The sequence below is a fragment of the Strongylocentrotus purpuratus genome, unplaced genomic scaffold, assembly GCF_000002235.5.
Source record: "Strongylocentrotus purpuratus isolate Spur 01 unplaced genomic scaffold, Spur_5.0 spur5_scaffold_4, whole genome shotgun sequence".
In the NCBI taxonomy this organism is placed as follows: domain Eukaryota; kingdom Metazoa; phylum Echinodermata; class Echinoidea; order Camarodonta; family Strongylocentrotidae; genus Strongylocentrotus; species Strongylocentrotus purpuratus.
Genome location: NW_022145610.1, coordinates 27,342,339 through 27,361,504, shown reverse-complemented (window position 1 = coordinate 27,361,504; position 19,166 = coordinate 27,342,339). Strand labels below are relative to the sequence as shown.

The window sequence follows — 19,166 nt, the reverse complement described above, 5'->3', positions numbered from 1 at the left end:
TGAGAAAAAAAATCATGTAAAATCACGCGATTTTTACCTTTTTGGGGGGTGCAAATTTTAAAATTTTCGAGGACCAAAAAAAAAAAAAAAATGTGCTCACTACCCCCCCCCCCCCCCCCCCCCCCCCCCCCCCCCCCCCCCACTGAGCAACTTTTCGGCCGGCACGATTCTCAAATTTTCGGGAGCAAAAAAAAAAAAAAGTTGGGCCCCCTCCCCTAAGAAATCCTGGATCCGCGCCTGCGCCTGCTGACAACATTAAATTGTCCAGGTTCTGGACTGGTGAGAGCTAGAACAAGGCCAAAGGGAGGGAGTGTTTATTGGGAGGGGTCCTTCTGATCTTACCATTTCCATTTTATACTCTTTCAATCCCCCCTCTTTTTTTCATTTTGTTCACCATTTTGGAAGATTAGTACTTGCCCTTCTCATTGTAGCTATCTCTTTAGCCACGCATCTCACATGGTCTGAGAAACTTCCACACAAAAAAAGGGGAAAAATCCAAACATTTTCGAATTTTCCATGAAAGATTCATCAAGTCGCACATTTAAAGCTAGCAGTCCTTTGTACTATTTTTAATGCACATTTTCTATTGGGCACTGGATCATTATTATTTGTTTTCACTGGTCCCTTTTATTTCATTTTTAATTTGCTCCTGTAGAGTTCCCATACAGTTATACGTGAAGTTGATCGAAAGCATGCTACTTTGATCACACTTTGATTTATAATCGGCGTGAAAGCTAACTAAAACTAAAAGATGTCACAGAACAAGAAAGTAAGTTTATTGTATTTCTACAGTTGTTTATTTTACACGTCAACAGTGTTCATTTAAAATGTCATCGGGTTGTATTACAATTCCTTTTTGACGGCATGCATTGAAAATGAATGAACACTTGTTAGTTCATTGCCCCCACGTACTTGTTTCTGTGTTAGATGTGTGTGATTAGTGCGTGTTTCGTTTTCCAGTAGAGTACCTGAGTACCGGCCTCTTAAATGGAGTATTTTCGTACTTAGTGCGGTGCCTTTTTTGCCGTGTGCAGGGTGTAGCTTTAAAACTGTCCTTTTGTTGTGTAAGTTGATGTATGTGACACTGACTAGTATGAGTAGATCTAGGTCTATGATCAGATGATTACATGATCAGATGATCTACAGATTAAATTTTGTGCAGGATTTAAAAAAAATTTTTTTTTAATTCAAAATTATCAAAATTTTCAAACACCACTGTACAAAACTCACAAGTATTCACTCAAAATCGGCACTTCAGTAAATGGGAAGAGTTGATAGCACCTAGAATATAAATAGCAGTAAGCTAAAAATTAATTTAACTCGCCGATAATATCGCGATATGATGTTGGAATGGTCAATTGTCAATCCTGGCGAAGAGCCGTTTCGTATACGGTATAGGTCTATGCATTTCTCGGTTGCAGCGCATGAGACCAGGGGCCCGTTCCTAGAAACCTTCATGAGTCTAACTTCTTGACTATCCTATTGAAACGTGTGTTATAGAATTAACACTCATTTCAATGGGATATTCAAGAAGTTAGATTGGGACGGTTTCTAGGAACAGACCCCAAGTTTTTTGACTGCCAATTTTTGCCTCAGAGATTCAAGCGCTCACCCGCTAGCGCTATGACCAAGAATTGCACACAATTTTCATCCCTATTTCATTTTAGAAAAAGCCAGCAAGATACTTTGATAACCAAGATGAAGACGGAGAAGATAGAACTCAAGACCAGTCCCAAGCTGATTCCAACAAGCATGAAGGAGAATCAACATCCAAGAAACAATCTAAGAAGAGGAGGCCAGACCCGCAAAGATTAAGGGATGAATCAGATCCGTTCCCAGGCCCCGCCCCGGTCGATGGTGAGATCGTGAAGAAGCATAGACGAGGAGAAAAAAGTAGTGCTGTGAGTAAATTGATTTGATATCATTTGGTTTGGTTTTTGATTTGATTTACTTTCAAAACTTGGAAGACATAATAAAACAATATATATTATATATACATCTATACTCTATTATGAAGAGGAGAGAAATATGTTATGCTGTGAGGTATACTTGCTAATAATTTATCCATTTTTAATCCTACATTTTCCAAATCAATTAAAATAAGATATTATTTACCCAAATGCTTGTGAATATGATGAATTACATATGAAAGTTAAATGCTGCCCCAGTCAACAAGCAAAGTGAAAAAGTAAAGAAGAGGAGAGAAATTAATGGGAATAAATTGGTTGATATCTTGAAGAATGTTTCTCCAGTTTTGACTGTATGAGGCTGCTTAAGCCCCTCAACATGATACACCATATTTTATTTTTCATTGCTGTTGTTATTGTTATGCCTTTTTCGTCCATAGAAAGAGATCAAAAGCTTTCCACACAGGACAACCATGAAGAGAAGGGAAGATAGGTTTGCCCTTGCTGCCAAGCAAGCTGCTAGGAGTGAACTTCTACTACCAGAAGAAACAGGGTAGGTGAGAGGTCAATAGGGTTGGTCACAGGTCAGTTAATGAGTAGTGGTCCATGAAGAGAAGGTAGGATATGTTTTCCTTGGCCACTAAGAAAGCTGCTACATATATGATTGCACTTCTACTGGTATGTCTACATGGTGGATTAGTGGTCATAATTATATTAACTACATCAATTTATATAGCCAGCTGAGCTACTATATAAATAAATCTTACTGTGCTGTGATCAAACAGACATGTACAGACACCACCCAAAGAAACTAAATCCAAGAGCTCTTCGAAACAGGTGCATCTTCAACAAAACTATGGCAAAAAACAGTAGATGAGGCTTTTTTAATGTGTAGTGGTAGGTTGTTTTGAGCGGCCGACTGAAAGCGCGATCTCCATACACCTAAAAACATGGCTCGGCTTTGTATCCAGACTTTATTTAATGCCTAAATGACCAACATTAAACCTCTGTGTATCTAGCTTGGGTTTCCTCTGCAGGTAGGGCAGTGTCATTGCTAATGAAAGTATTTCGGCATTGATGACATTCAGCCTTTATTTTACCTCTTCCAGCGCAAAGATCTCAAAGAAGAGCTGATATTAGAATTAATATGGTTATCAAAGATAAATAGCTTTCTTTCCTAATGATTAGTTGTCAATGTGTTGATATTTAAAGAAAAAAATATTGGAAAGTATAAAATTCTGAACTGATTTCTCTCTGAAATTCAAGGTTTTTAGAGGCGGATGAGGGAGAAGAAACATATGACGTCACTCAGCAGGAAATCAGAAAATCTGTTGACATCGCGAGTGCGACTAAAGTAAGTACATACCTTATTGGTTAAATTTGTAATTTGATGAATTCACTAAGTTTATGTTTCACAGTTAAAACAGCATGAGACAAATCACCAATCATTATGCTCTTTTTGTTGTTGCTATGGATGCACATATCGTTCAGTGATATCCAAATCCATGAGTCCATTTTAAAATTTCATGAACCACAGCCTTGGATCTTGCAAAGTCTGTTCAGAATGTTTGCTGAGTCGAGCTCACAAACTAAAATCACATAATTGCTTATTGCTCCATGAGCAGTAGATTGGGATATACACGCCTGAACGCTTGACGTTCTGTTCGTCAAAACACCTGATGGTGGCCTGTACTGCAATTGAAGAAGTGTATGCACAGAGGTGTACACACATGAATGTGACTCCCTTGAGCACATGACTTTGATTCATTCATTTTTATGAAATCACAGATTGAATTGACATAAATCCAGATTGTCTCTATTTGACTAAACAAACATTGCATAATATTGCAAAGGGAAGTTCTTTCATTCAAATGAATGCTTGTCCCAAAAAAATTCTCTGAAGCGGTACTCCACCTTCTTTTTAAAACCCTTCTTTTGCTTTTCCTCCTAGAACTTTGAGCTTCGATTGGACCAGTTTGGCCCATACCGGATGGACTTCACAAGGAATGGTCGACATCTGCTTCTCGGAGGTCGCAGGGGTCATCTAGCTAGTATCGACTGGGTCACGAAGAAACTTCATTTTGAGACCAACGTTATGGAAGCTATCCAGGATGTACAGTAAGTGAAAACTCTTTGGCCCGAATTCACAAAGGAGGTTTAGATTTAACCCATGGTTTAAAAATTAGCGCAAAATAAGCGTACCTTGTCTTGCGCATGTCTAATATTAGACCTCTGACTTGTGTCACGCTTATTTTAAACCATGGGTTATGTAAATGAGCGTTTAAACCATGGGTTAAATCTAAACCTCCTTTGTGAATTCGGGCCTTTGTAGCCAATCATTAATAATATATGTACCTTGAACCTTGTGTTCGTCTCTTCCGAAAGGTCCGCTAGGAACTAAAACTTTTTTTAACAATACCTGTACTTGGCACTATGACACTCATCCAAACTCTCTCATTCTTTCTATTTTTTTTGTGCACCTTGGAATAGAATTATCTAGATAGATGGCGCTATATAAATGCCTATTATTATTATTATTATTATTAACTGGAAGTATAACTGCCGTGACGAGAGTTTACCTTGTCTTTAAGACTCTATAACAACTGTTATAGCTCTATATTTGAAACCTATCTCCAAAGGTTTCAATTGTTAACCACCCAATTGCCCAACCCCCCCCCCCCCCCCCCCCCCCCCCCCCCCCCCCCCCCCCCCCTCCCAGCCCATTTCATTTATAATCATTTTCAATCATTGTAAAAGAAAATAACCTACACACAAGTTGTTGTCATGATTTCTATCATTGTTCAAGTATTACACACTAATAATGGTTGCGATACTCCATAAATTGATATGCTTGTAGCTTGAGGTTCCTTTGAAAAGTGCAAACAGGTGAATAAATTGCTTGGGGTCCATTAGGAGATATTTATACTTCAAAATTTTACACACTTTTTTTCTTTTTGTGTTTGTCATGTAGATGGTTACACTTGGAGACTATGTGTGCCGTAGCTCAGAAGAAATGGACGTACATATATGATAACAATGGGGTGGAGATACACTGCATTAAGAAAATGCACAATATCACCCGTATGGAGTTCCTTCCTTATCACTTCCTATTAGCTGGCTGTGTAAGTATAAACTTATCATATTAGTCTACCGTCCAAAATGGCATAAAAATCAGTCCAATCATAACAGATGTTTTCCATGTTAACGTAGGTCATCGTATATGATATATAGTCTCTATGTTCTACCACAGTGTTCCAGAGTAACCTATGTTTAGTTCCAGCATTATCAAGGCACAATGCACTATTGAAGAAATAATTCCTGTCATGTCCCAGTTTAAATCCTGGGTAGAGAGACACAACTGTGGATAAATGTATTGTATTGAAGGACATATTTAATATTAAGGGCTTGTTCAGATATGGTGCAGTAAACTGCCCTAAAAAATGCCACATGTTTTTTGAAAAAACATGTAAATGAATGGCAACTGTGCGCAACAAAAGAGTTGCCCATATTCAAGTAGCTCTTTGTTATAAGATACAGTAATGTTGAGCTTATTACACTTTGCATAATCATTTAAAAAAATCTTTAAAAAAAAACACTGTTTTGCCCGGTCTCATCTGAACAAGCTTTTACCATGTGCAGTGTGCAGGTTGGCAAATCAAATGAATAAAAGTATTTGAATGTAAGGGTGTTTAGCATGATTGATTTTTGGATTAAATATCACATTGTGTTGCTTGTTTTCCTTAATTTATATCAATGTCATGTTGTGCTTCATTTTAGGGCGGTATGGTATTAGGCTAGGAAAATTGTGGTTTGAGGTCAAACAAATTGCAATACAATATTTTTCACTGCAATGCATTTTAGTAAGGTCCCCCAAATGACATACTAAAAGTCCGAAAAAATCCGTGTAGTGGAAGTGACCCTAATTTGCATAAATCCAATATGGCCGCTATTTCGAGGATTTTCACATAGATTTGTCATACTGTTCAACCTGTATGGGCTGTTGTGGCACATAACAAATAGCAAAAAAATATTTGTTATTGCAATGCATTCTAGTAAGGTCCCCCAAATGACATACTAAAAGTCTGACAAAATCCGTGTAGTGGAAGTGACCCTAATTTGCATAAATCCAATATGGCCGCTATTTCGAGGATTTTCACATAGATTTTGTCATATTGTTCAACTTTTATGGGCTGTTGTGGCACTAAACAAATTGCAATAAAATATTTTTCACTGCAATGCATTTTAGTAAGGTCCCCCAAATGACATACTAAAAGTCCGAAAAAGTCTGTGTAGTGGAAGTGACCCTAATTTGCATAAATCCAACATGGCCGCTATTTCGAGGATTTTCACATAGATTTGTCATACTGTTCAACTTGTATGGGCTGTTGTGGCACATAACAAATAGCAAAAAAATATTTGTTATTGCAATGCATTCTAGTAAGGTCCCCCAAATGACATACTAAAAGTCCGACAAAATCCGTGTAGTGGAAGTGACCCTAATTTGCATAAATCCAATATGGCCGCTATTTCGAGGATTTTCACATAGATTTTGTCATATTGTTCAACTTTTATGGGCTGTTGTGGCACTAAACAAATTGCAATAAAATATTTTTCACTGCAATGCATTCTAGTAAGGTCCCCAAAATGACATACTAAAAGTCCGACAAAATCCGTGTAGTGAAAGTGTCCCTAATTTCCATAAATCCAATATGGCCGCTATTTCGAGGATTTTCACATAGATTTTGTCATATTGTTCAACTTGTATGGGCTGTTGTGGCACTAAACAAATTGCAAAAACATTTTTTTCACTGCAATGCATTTTAGTAAAGTCCCCAAAGTGACATACTAAAAGTCCGACAAAATCCGTGTAGTGGAAGTGTGTCAAATTTACATAAATCCAAAATGGCTACCAATTCTAGGGTTTAATTTTCCTAGATTTGGTTAAATTATTCACCATACATACCTTTTAGCATACTTTGGGTGTACTTTGAAAATCTAAAATGTTATTTCCTGGAATGCTTTTGTTTGCACAAGGTTTCATCTGCCCAGTTGCATGAGTGTTTCAATCTGCTTGAATTCAAAATGGCTGCCAAATTAAGCATTTTTGTAGAGAATTGATTATATTCAGAATAATTGCGACAACGCTTATTCATGTTGTAAAATATTGTTATGTTTCAAATGTATCATAATTTGGTTCTTTAATTTGCATATAATATACACATACATTTTCAAAAAAATTGGTTAATTTGCATACATTTTGTGTTGATTCTCACCTTATAGTGCATTTCAGAGCAGCTATAATAATGTTGGTGTACAATCCCAGTTCAGTTGTTATTACAGGATGCAGATCATGAGGTCTACAGTTTGGTATACATATTTTAAGTTGATTAGAGTAATTGGTAGTCTCCAACAAACATACATTTATGTGGCATGCTGATTAGTAGTAGCATCAAGTTCTACATGTAGGTCTAATGGTGGTGAGTTGGTGCAACTAGTGCCGCGACAATCAATGCAGGCTGTTGAACATTGGAGGCCATACTTCCGGCACATGTATTTCTTGGCTGCACAGTCTTTCTTGCATCCACATCTGATGACCTTAAGGAGTGATGCGGGTGCTGGTGTTTTATCAGTTTTTATTGGAAGATATTTCCCATCCATGACCTGCCAACTCAGTTTCCCGATGTCAGGTTGTCTGCCATTCCTGTCTATTCTGATATCTGATAGTACACACCCAGACTGAGGAACTTTGCTGCTGCTGAAGTTGGTGGCAAAGTCTTTGCTTCTAATAATAAGGCAGACAAGATTAAATGATACCTTTACGCAATACTTCTGTTGAGTCACCACCATACAGGCATACGAGTGTCTTCTATCCAGCTGTAATAATTATCTCCTTCAGGTCTGATGCTGGCTGACGTACCATTATGGCAAGCTCAAAAAAGTCGTCATTCTTCATGATTTTCTTCAGTGCTGCACGCCTTATTATATCCAAATATTATTGTGAGACGTTGTCTGGCAGCACAAAAGCACATGTACAAAGAGAAAGTAGTTACACACACTACCTTCCTAGAGTTTCCTTCAGCTGTTTCATATTACATCTTCGGTTCTACTTGGAGTTTGCCTTGGGCTGATCAGGTGCAAACAAAAAGTCCTTCGCATTCAGATCAGCGTAGAAGATCAGCAAGATGAGAAGGTTTGTGTCATCACCGACAAGAACTGTGGCTTTAAAATTCTGCTGCATCACAATTAATTCCAGGAATCTGCTCCACATTGAACACCTGGGTGCTGAACAACCTCTGGAAGTTCCTATAGTGATCACTATAGGAACTTCCGAAGGTAGACGACATTTCAGCAGGAGTTGGGTAAACGCGTCACTTGCAATTTTCTTTAGCTTGACGTCATTCTTTATACGGTGAGGCAGCAGTCCTTATGATCCTCATTTTCTCCTGCTTTGGTTTGTTGTTCTTTCCGTTCAGTTCAGTTATAACAATTCTCTCACCAAAGTGCCCCTGTATATTCTTTTACATGTATACCCCACTGTAGGCCTCATGATCTGTATCCAGTAAATACTCTTGCATCTTAGTGATCAACTACTGCTGTTTGTTCGTCATCATTTTCCTCCAGGAACTTAATTACTTTAAGAATGCAGTAAATTTCACCTCATCCTTAGGTCGGCCAGTTTTAGCCTTTTTGGAAGTGCTTGTGCTCACAGAGTATAACATTGATATTTGTTTTTCAGTTTTAAAGTTCACTATTCATTGTTTATGGTATACAGCATCAACTGCGGGAAGATCGTTAAAAGATGCAAGTCTTCTAGACACATTTTAGGACCAAGTATTATTTCTTTTCATGCATATTCCTACTATACAGCTACAGTAATAGGACAACCAGTACCAGTACCACACCAGCAACTAAAACCCCCTTCCTATTGATGTAGGCTCATGTGTAGGCTTGTCTTTGTAGCACTGCATAGAAAGGTGTACATTCTGTGACGTCATGAATTACAGGCTTAATTTGACATCTGAATTACCTTAGATGAAGTGGGGTGTAGTGACAAACTTTGATTAGTCATTGTGCCTATGTGGGGTCATATATTTTTTATTAAAAACATATATTGTATTCTGCACATTATAAGCTTTCCATCGATATTATAATGAAACTGTTATAGGGTGTTCAACTTTAAAGTTCTACAATGAATGACTATGAATGAGGCATTAAGCTTTATCACTGGATATCACACAATTAATAAACGCTTTCAGGTCTAACTTAGTTGAATATTTGACAGAAATAGTAATTAGAGAGCGCAATACCGCAGTAATATGCTTGTATTGTGATGAGCCATGAGCATGCAATGTATGCTTCTGTTTGTCACCTCTCTAAAGTAAACTGATGCAATGAGAACAACTTTTAACCAATCAAATGACCATGAGGATAATGTAAGGTACAGGCTGTATCCCTACATAGCCCTACCACGTACCAGCAGCTCTTGTGTTTGTACGGATACTCATAAGGGCCAGTTTTTCTGAAGATTTTTGTTTGAGTTTTTTCAAACTAAAATGGCATGATTTTTGTGTTGCGTATTACAATATATTTGTCTAGTGCATAATGAAATAACATCATCTGCTATTAAAGGTGAAAAATTGAGCATAAATTACATGTTGGATTGTGTGGGTGTGGGTGTGCGGGAGATTTGTTTCAGGTGTGTGATATACCTGTAGTATATGGGTATTTTAGTTGATAAAAAAAAATATACAGCAGATCACTTCTTCAACACCTTTAGTGCCACAACAGCCCATACAAGTTGAACAATACGACAAAATCTATGTGAAAATCCTTGAAATAGCGGCCATATTGGATTTATGCAAATTAGGGACACTTCCACTACACGGATTTCGTCGGACTTTTAGTATGTCATTTGGGGGACCTTACTAGAAAGAATTGCAGTAAAAAAATATTTGTTTGCAATTTCTTTAATGCCACAACAGCCCATACAAGTTGAACAATATGACAAATCTATGTGAAAATCCTCGAAATAGCGGCCATATTGGATTTATGCAAATTAGGGACACTTCCACTACACGGATTTTGTCGGACTTTTAGTATGTCATTTGGGGGACCTTACTAGAATGCATTGCAGTAACAAATATTTGTTTGCAATTTGTTTAATGCCACAACAGCCCATACAAGTTGAACAATATGACAAATCTATGTGAAAATCCTCGAAATAGCGGCCATATTGGATTTATGCAAATTAGGGTCACTTCCACTACACGGATTTTTTCGGACTTTTAGTATGTCATTTGGGGGACCTTACTAAAATGCATTGCAGTGAAAAATATTGTATTGCAATTTGTTTGAGGTTTACCTAAAAAATGTGATATCTTTCCTGGCCTATATGTAATCCCGTAGGATTTTCTCGCCGAAGTTGATTTTTGTTGTTGCTGTTTTGGCCTCAAAAGGGTCCCAATTGGCCAAAAATGATGGGGTTCAAATTTCAGACCCCTCCTTTACTTCTGGGGGGGGGGGGGTCCATGTTGGGCGCCAAAATGGCTTATGTAAAGCGCCATAGGGAAATTTGGTGTCTTCAGGGAAATTTGAACCCCATCAATTTCTGATAGCTTGGACCCCAATGAATCCAAAAATGCAACAAAAAAAAAATCAACTTTGGCACAACAGTCCTACGGGAGCTGTTTCAGTGACATACCGTACCACACTATTTATACAGAGTTCATATGTAGTCTTCAGTTGACCTTTGATCCCTGATCGTCAGTTTCATTTCACCTTTGAACCCTGAAGGCTGAATGTCATTTTGATTTGAACTCTTATTCTGTTTTAGATATGACCTTTGAGTCCTGATTGACCCTTTATTGTTTTTCTTTCATACAGAGTTCCTATGGAGGTTTGCAGTATCTAGATGTGTCAGTTGGGAAGCTGGTATGTGACATGCCCACGAAGTGCGGCCGGCTTGATGTCATGACACAGAACCAACGGAATGCCGTTATCCATCTTGGTCATAGTAATGGTGAGTGCCTCCAAGAGTATACATCTATCCTGGGGGGTGTTTCACAAAGACTAAGATTGACTTTAAGTTGAACTTAACTATGGCAGGCCGTTCATGCCACTAGTTCCTCTAACCATTCCTGGCATTGGATTCTCAAGGGATGTATAAATGTGGTCACAAATGTACAGAATTTACCTTTTTGATAGTTCATTATTGAAAGGACAAAATAGTATCTAAAGATCATAATTGAGAGACCAATGGTGAGAGCAACTAGTGGCATGAACGGCCTGCCATAGTTAAATCCAACTTAAAGTCGATCTAAGTCTTTGTGAAACACCCCCTGGTTATCTTCTCCCAGCTTGGAAGTTGATGACAACATTTTTTCCATGCATCTCTATTACCTGCCATTCTAGTACTCTCTTGCAGTGTCATTCCACTCCAGGTTTATTTGTTCTCCCAGTTGGTTCTCGGTCTCCAAAAATGCAAGTTGCTTACTCCAAAAAGATTTAGATAGATATGACGAGTCATATTTGCTCCTCTACACTGTGACCTTTAATATATGACTGATATCATAACAGATCAAGAAAACTTTAATTTCAATGTACACTTACAGTTTTTCGTTTAAAAAGAAATGTTATGTTACAGTTCCATACTCTGTTTTAAGTTGAAAAATAAAGTCAAGCTCACAACATTAGACATGTTTTTTGTAATTGAATTAAAATGTGTTTGAAAATATAACAATTTTGTTTATATTCCAAAATCCTAATCTTATCTTTCCAACATGGAAGCACTTATGAGGGCATTTATAGCATGTCTTGCACATTATACTGTAACATGATGTACCGGTATGCAGAATACACCATTTATTATTGTTTGTTTGTTTGTTTGACCTGACTGCTAAAAAATCATGTGTATGCTTGTAAGTAAGCATCCGGGGGACTGACAGCTTTAAGTCCTCTACGAGGGACTTGGTAATGAGGATTAAAGCTTTACCAGAGGGCACTAGTGCTTCGACTTGGTTTCAAGCCTGGGACCTCCCAGACCATTGCTCTACCACTGAGCCATTGGGCCTCGATGGAGTATCAAGTTCATTTTGTAATGATATGTCTGCTTACTTGTTTACATTTTCAGGCACCGTCACGATGTGGAGTCCCAATTCTAGAGAACCTCTTGTTAAGATGTTGTGTCACAAAGGCGCTGTTCGGTCTATAGCCATCGATAAAGGGGGAACGTAAGTATGGAAATTAATTCTAGTCAATTCTGAGAGACAAAAAGGGAATCAATAGGCAAACTGTATTCTGCTTTTTATGGATAAGGTTCAATGCAAGTATACTGTATTAAAAAAAATCAGCTTTGAATTTCACAGCTGGAAAATATTATGGCATATGTGAAATATCAGATCTGAAAATTACTTCTATAAAGAGACATTTGCAAGTTCAGATACTGATATTGCATTCTTAAAAAGTGATTTCTGAATAGACCAGTCGATTCGCTCACACGCATTTGCTTATCCATAAGTGGACAATAGGTACAGTCAAACCTGCTTTAGTGACCACCTGTCTACAACAAGCACATTTTTTGTTTCCCTTGAAAATAGTTTCTCATTGAAACATGTACTAAAGGAACCTGTCTACAAAGACCAGCTGTCTACAACAAGCACATTTTATGTTTCCCTTGGGCGGTCGCTGTAGACAGGTTTGACTTTATATCAATTAATAATCTCAATTTGTTTGTAATGATTTCCTAGGTATATGGCCACAGGCGGCATGGACAGGCAACTCAAGATATTTGACCTCCGGACGTACAAGCCCCTGCAGGCATACCGAGTGTCGTTTGGTGCAGGGGAGCTGTGCTTCAGTCAGAGGGGGCTACTAGCTGCTGCCTGTAACAACGTAGTAGAGGTACAATTTCTCTCATATCTCCAAAGAGTAGAGATTTTGGGGGGTTCGTGAGAGATTGTCTTTAATTGCAATTACTAAATAAAGGTATCATTGCTTAGAACTAGTGAGAATGGTGTGAACTCTGTGTAAAGTGGTATTGAGTTAACATCTTTCTGGCTTTCAACAGATAATACTTGTATGTGAGAATACTTTATGAGAATATTTTGACAAATGTATCAATCTTCTGAATAACAAGTAACTGGGAGACAGACTTTGGAAGATGTAGTGACTGAGGCTATTTAAAGCCCCACTGCACTACTTATAGCTACTTGCGCCCTCTATATAGCAAAACATGCCTAATCAGTGCCTGTTGGTCCCCCATGATCCTCTTTTTCTCTTGTTAAATGAGAGCTGATTTGATGAGATAACCACCTGTCAGTAACCTTGCAGGGTGGTCTAATCCCCCCTGGCCAAACTAGTGCAGACAGGCTTTAAAACTATGTTGCAGCAATCATTCATATGATTCGGTAGAGTAACGTATAACTCGTGTACAGCTATCATGTATAAAAGTGGTTATTTTGACAATAACCACTTCACTTTATCTTAATACTCCTAGAATTAAAGTTCATCTTTGTTAATGTTTTCAGATTTGAAAAAAAGAATATGTTTCTGATCATTTTGAAGGGCTTCACATGCATACATTATTGAAGATGATTGATTGTTTCCCTGACTGCTAATAAGACATATGTATGCTTGTAAGTAAGCACACAGGGGACTGACAGCTTTAAGTCCTCTCTAAGGGCTTTGGTAATGCGTTTTAATGCCTTACCAAAGGCAAAGGGCATGACTTGGTTTTGAACCTTGGACCTCCCATTTATGAAACCACTGCTCTACCACTGAGCCACGCGCCCCCTTCATTGGGTACAGATAAGCAGTAATAATAATATGCTGCTTATATAGCGTAATACAATGTCCCTATAAAGCGCTTTACAGATATACTATTACCTCGGTCATTGGATTCAATGCTTGTCCTCACACACTGTGCACAATCTCCACTCCCTGGGAAGCATTCCAGCCAAATCAATGATAACCTTTCTCTCCATTGATTAATTGCAGGTTTACAAGGATTGTTGCCTGAGGACTCAAGATGCACCCTACATGATCCATGAGCAACGCTATCCTGTAACCAACATGGGATTCTGTCCTTATGAAGATGTACTAGGGGTTTCTCACTTCCAAGGCTACTCCAGCTTACTCATTCCAGGTAGTACAATAGGCCATTTTATGTTTTCAAGTTGTCCCTAAACGTAACCCTAACCCTAACCTCTGGTACTGGTTTGATTGTAGTACATTGTACTTTATGCATACTTTTTCTTTTGAAAAACATTAAACCAAAATAGTAAATTGCAGATGGGATACCGGTAATTGATAACTTCTCCACGTCCGCAAATCATTAAAGTTTGTGTTCCACCAGCATAACAGAGATAGAAGGAATAAATACAATATTTAAAAAAAAATGACAAATTAGGAAATTCTGTCACACTGATTATGTTTTCATATTTGTAGTACTCTACATGTATTTAGTTTACCTCTGCTTGTCTTTGTCTTATTGCCTTCATCTTCCTTATTTGAGCAGCAATATCTTATTATCTCGGCTTCGTAAGCAACAGTTGTCTTGGTGAAGTTATATAATAATGTTTTTTTTTTCTGACCAGGTGCTGGTGAGGCCAACTTTGATGCGTTGGAGGCCAACCCATACCAGAACAAAACCCAGAGGAGAGAGTATGAGATCAAGGCTCTTCTAGAAAAGGTATTTATTGTTATTTGAGCCCCACTGCTTAAAGGGCAATCCAACCTTTGTATTAAGTTCATTTACATGCAAGCAGGAAAATAAGATACACAGAATGGTGAAAGTTTGAAATAAATCGGACCAATAATAAAGGACTTATGAATGTTTGAAATACGAGATCACCAAGTCTAAATCTGTAAAGCGCTTAGAGACATTTGTATTAAGCGCTATATAGAAGCGGATAATTATTATTATTATTATTATTATGGGTATAATTCTCCTGTTTGTCATGTATCCCCCCAAAATCTTTAATTCATGTCTTTCTCTTAAGTGCCTTTTCCCTTGGGGCTCTACTAAAAATATATTATGGATAGTATGCTAACGAGAGAAGACCCTCCTGAGTCAAACATGTCTGAAAAATTAAAATTTTAGTCATTTTATGTGTTGGAACAAATGGGAAAGCCACTACATCACAGAGACATTACCGATTCAGCCAATTTGAAGAGCCCGTGATTACAACTTTCAAAAATGTATCACTTTTTCATTCTCATGGAATACACTAAATGTTTGTAAATGAAAATTAATGTAACTTTCAGGTACTCAATGTTATCCTCAAGTACATTTCATATTTCACAAGTCATCAAGTCATCAAGCATGACTTTTGTCTGCTCGTGCGTAGTTTGTAACCAAGAGCTGGGTTCTATATGATTTTTTATTCCATTCTCATCTTTTTATTCATCCTAATCTAGATTCAACCAGAGATGATCACATTAGATCCGAGTCAGATCAGTGCTATTGACAAGGCAACGCTGGATCAGAGACAAGCTGAGAGGAAGGAGCTATTTGTGAGTATTTTTTGTATTGTCATGGTGTCGTTAAAGATGTCCAATCATAATACCAACAAGAAATATTTGTTTGTATCCTTAAAAGAAATAAAATCCCCCCCTCCCCAAAAAAAGTACTAAGTATATTCAAATAATTTAGAATTAGAGAGCAAAAAATACAATTACTCATTAAAGACAAACAAAATGCTTAGGTATAATGCTTCATATCTAAATGAGCTTTTATTATTGATTCCTGATTTATTTCAACTCTTAAATTCATGAGGCATCCACAGAAGTCAATTCAGATCTCATTTCAAATTCATATTTGCTGTCTCATATGTTACAAAAGAATAACGAAAAGTTAACAAAAATTAACATTAAGAGTATCAGTTGCCTTGATTAGACTAATCCAAGCTCTTTTAGGGCTACCATCATCTTGTTAGGTGTGTCTGGTTTACTACAATTTATTATGACAGTATGGGACAAAATACCATTCACTTGTCCCAAAGCAATTGTACCAAAACATCGCTTTTAGCATTATTCATGTTTATCCTTTTTGCTTCCAGGCAGAATTTTATGCCCAGAGCATGGAAGGGATACTGAATAATGGATTCATATTTGTTCCTCTACAAATAAATATTCATAATAATGTTAATAATATGTATTATGTTCAAATATATATACAGTGCGTCCCAGAAAAAAACGAAACCGAGAATTATTAATGTTTTATCTTAACTTACTCACAATTATAATGAATAAATGACACATACTTGTAAAGCTTACATCCTCCACTTTCATTTGATGCAACTCATATAATGCATATTTCACGCATGAGTGATTAAAATGAAATTGAAGAGAGGAAACCAAAAAGTCATTTGGTGGACAGTATCTGAATTTTAAAAAGAAAATCCCATTTCTAGAAAGCTGAGTTTCTGCCCTTTCATATGACACCTCAGGCAGGAATAACAAAGTTCTGTTTGTTTAAAGTAGTGCTTGCATTTCCATAATTTTATTAAACATATTCGTTTTCACTGGCAGCCTGCCGTAGCAACAGATGGAATTAACAAAAGACTCAACTCTGGGATGCACTGTATATAGCAGTCTCACACAATTGGTTTCACATCGCTTTACATGGTATATGGTATATCGAGGGTTCAGTGACACAAAGACGTAACTCCATATTTTGCCAAAATGAGTATGTGATATCAAAACGTTCAGAAAAATGTGGGCTTTCCAGGAAACACAAAGACTTACCTCCATCCAATACCCCATTGAAGTCGATGGCTAGTGAAACATAGACTTAACTCCCAAAGTGCTCAGTGACACATAAACCACTTTTTCTCAAAATGGCCTGAATGGAGTTACGTCTTTGTGTCACTGACCCCTCGATATTACACATGGTATATTATTGTCTGTACTTTGATTTTTTTTATGGCATCCAGGGCGTGGTACCACCACCCAAGTTTGAGCCTCGTCACAGGATGAAAGGAAGGAGCAAGGCTGGTAGGATAGAGAAGAGGAAACAAGGCGTCAGGGAAGAAGGAAACAGGGTAAGAAGAATCGTAGAGATCAGGCCTGAATATAATTGATAGATATTGATATATAATGTCAATCAAGACAAAAATATATGAAAGCTAAGCGTCCCTTCTTGCAAATTCTCCATTTATTCTTCTTTGACATACTTAAAGGTTAAGACCAGTTTTGGAAGCCCCCCCCCCCCCCCCCTTTCAAAAAATGAAATGGAAACTCTTATTACCAATCATGTGATCGAATATGTTTTGACTAATACGTGATGATACAAATTTTGCCGAGAAACCGCCTACTTATTGATATTTTTGGTTAATTGTTGTATCTTTCTAGACTAGATAGGTATCGCTTAGTCCCATATACATCTTTCTATGTACAGTGCTTGTAACTTTACCAAGACTGGGCCAAATTTCTTATCATTTTGATGATTCCAGAACCTTGCAGTACACACCAACACTTATATGCTAGATGATCAACCTTTTCTGATCAATTCCACAAGGTTTCTTTCACAATGCAATCGCATGACCAGAACTGGTCTATACCTTTAAATGAAGCTGGATAAGTTAGCATTTTTCTAATCTCTCTTTCCTCCCTTCTCTCTCTCCTCTCAGGATAAAATACAAGAAACTTCCAAAGCTGTTCAGAAGAAGAAGAACCAAGAAAGGCCTCAGTACAAGACGGCGTTGGACAGATTCTCAAAATGAACTCAAGACTTTGATTAGTAAAAGCCGAACAATCCATACATGGTGTCAACTATCTTTGAATGCAAGTGTTTCACCACAGTGTTGGGACATCTCATATTTTGATGGAAGCAGGACAATAAAGCCCAAATGACAGATTTGAACCCTTTCAGAATATCAGGAGTACAGGATAGGATAATGGAAGAGCAGAAGGTACTCAACGACGATAGTTCCTCATGAGCAATTGCAACGTGAAAATAGCATTTCAACCTCACATTAGCTGATAGAATGTTAAAAGTGCAAACCAACTTATCAATTCCATATGGGGAAATTTTATCATCAGCACTTCAAAAGAACTTTAAATAAAAATTATATATGATGGTGTTATTTTATAACTATTTAAGTTATAAGTATTTATCATGGTCTTCCGCAGTATATCAAAAATACTAGTGCAGATTTATTCCTCAATAGTCGCTCTTCTTAGAGGAAGAGTTGAAGCTGATGGATAAATCTATTGCAGACAGGACAGAATGGTTCCTATACCAAGCCTAGGGGAATGACACAATCCAGTAGTCAGCCAGTTAAATCAATATTTTTGTTGCCCCTTCGGTATATCAATCAGCTGCTGGTTGTTAACTGAACAATTTTTGTTGCATTGTAAAAAACGATGAAAGGGTCTTTACTTGGACCAAATCATGAGATTGACAATCAATTAGAGTTGTTCTTTGGACCGCTTCCTAGCCTTGGTAGATAATTTTGATGCAACTGTCGTTTTCATGGAAGGCGTGTCTCCGATCATGGGTGTGGTTGTTTCCATAGCAACCAACTTTTGTTCCTGTCTCTGGTGGTGAAGTGGCTTCTCCACGCATTGTCCGCGGTTGCACCACTGTGAACAAAATGAATTACAAAGAAAAAGAGGATATATTTACGATAGTTTGTTGTAAGGTTGTATTGCTGCAATCTGTTCCCTTCAGAGTACCAAAGTGCTAATGTCATATTCGCTTGTTGTTTAGATTACTGGTTTTAAACAACAGAGCCTGTGGATAAGGTTCACTGCAGCACAAAAAACAGTGTTTGGGCTGGTGCAATTGCCACACCCTTGATTAGCACAAACTTGTTAGGAACAAGCAACCTTGACAACTTGGCCATTATGATATTATACTTTGAGAATCTATTGCCCGTATTCCCTAAAGCATTATCAAAAAAAGTAAAATAAGTCAAATGTAAGATAATGGAAATTGATCATTAAATTCAAAAGAGAGCAGTTCTAGTTACTGCCATTTTGAAAATATGTGTTCATGTTTTGTCATTTCATTGAGAAAGTTTTCTACAATGATGTCTTTATGTAAGTATAGCATTTGAGTACTGGTAATGATACAAAGGAAAGATGAAGAGATTGAAAAAGAGGTTGTACAATGTTTTGTTTTGTTTTTTAAAGATGGAAAAAGAGCAGATGGATGTGAAGAGAAAGATAGATAAATAGAGTGTGTGTGTGTGTGTGTGTGTGTGACAGAGAGAGAGAGAGAGGGGGGGGGGGGGGGGGGGGAGGTCAAGACAGAAA

General features: G+C 37.5%; 1 protein-coding gene across 1 annotated transcript; it reads left to right on the top strand.

The window, feature by feature from the left end:
* The first annotated feature begins 669 nt into the window (after window positions 1-669).
* LOC585544 (WD repeat-containing protein 46) lies at window positions 670-18,894 on the top strand. Its single transcript, XM_030997477.1, has 14 exons — window positions 670-769; window positions 1,668-1,901; window positions 2,348-2,460; window positions 3,174-3,261; window positions 3,859-4,025; window positions 4,879-5,029; window positions 10,791-10,926; window positions 12,037-12,136; window positions 12,653-12,806; window positions 13,902-14,049; window positions 14,501-14,595; window positions 15,324-15,419; window positions 16,841-16,948; window positions 17,537-18,894. The coding sequence occupies exons 1-14, from the start codon at window positions 752-754 to the stop codon at window positions 17,627-17,629; spliced, it is 1,701 nt and encodes a 566-aa protein (XP_030853337.1). The 5' UTR covers window positions 670-751; the 3' UTR covers window positions 17,630-18,894.
* Window positions 18,895-19,166: the final 272 nt, after the last annotated feature.

Bases quoted from the DNA above. Each gene is read 5' to 3' on its own strand.
- LOC585544 (XM_030997477.1), top strand. The intron at 2,461-3,173 runs GTAGGTGAGAGG...CTGAAATTCAAG, and splicing joins CTACTACCAGAAGAAACAGG to GTTTTTAGAGGCGGATGAGG. The intron at 5,030-10,790 runs GTAAGTATAAAC...TCTTTCATACAG, and splicing joins ACTTCCTATTAGCTGGCTGT to AGTTCCTATGGAGGTTTGCA.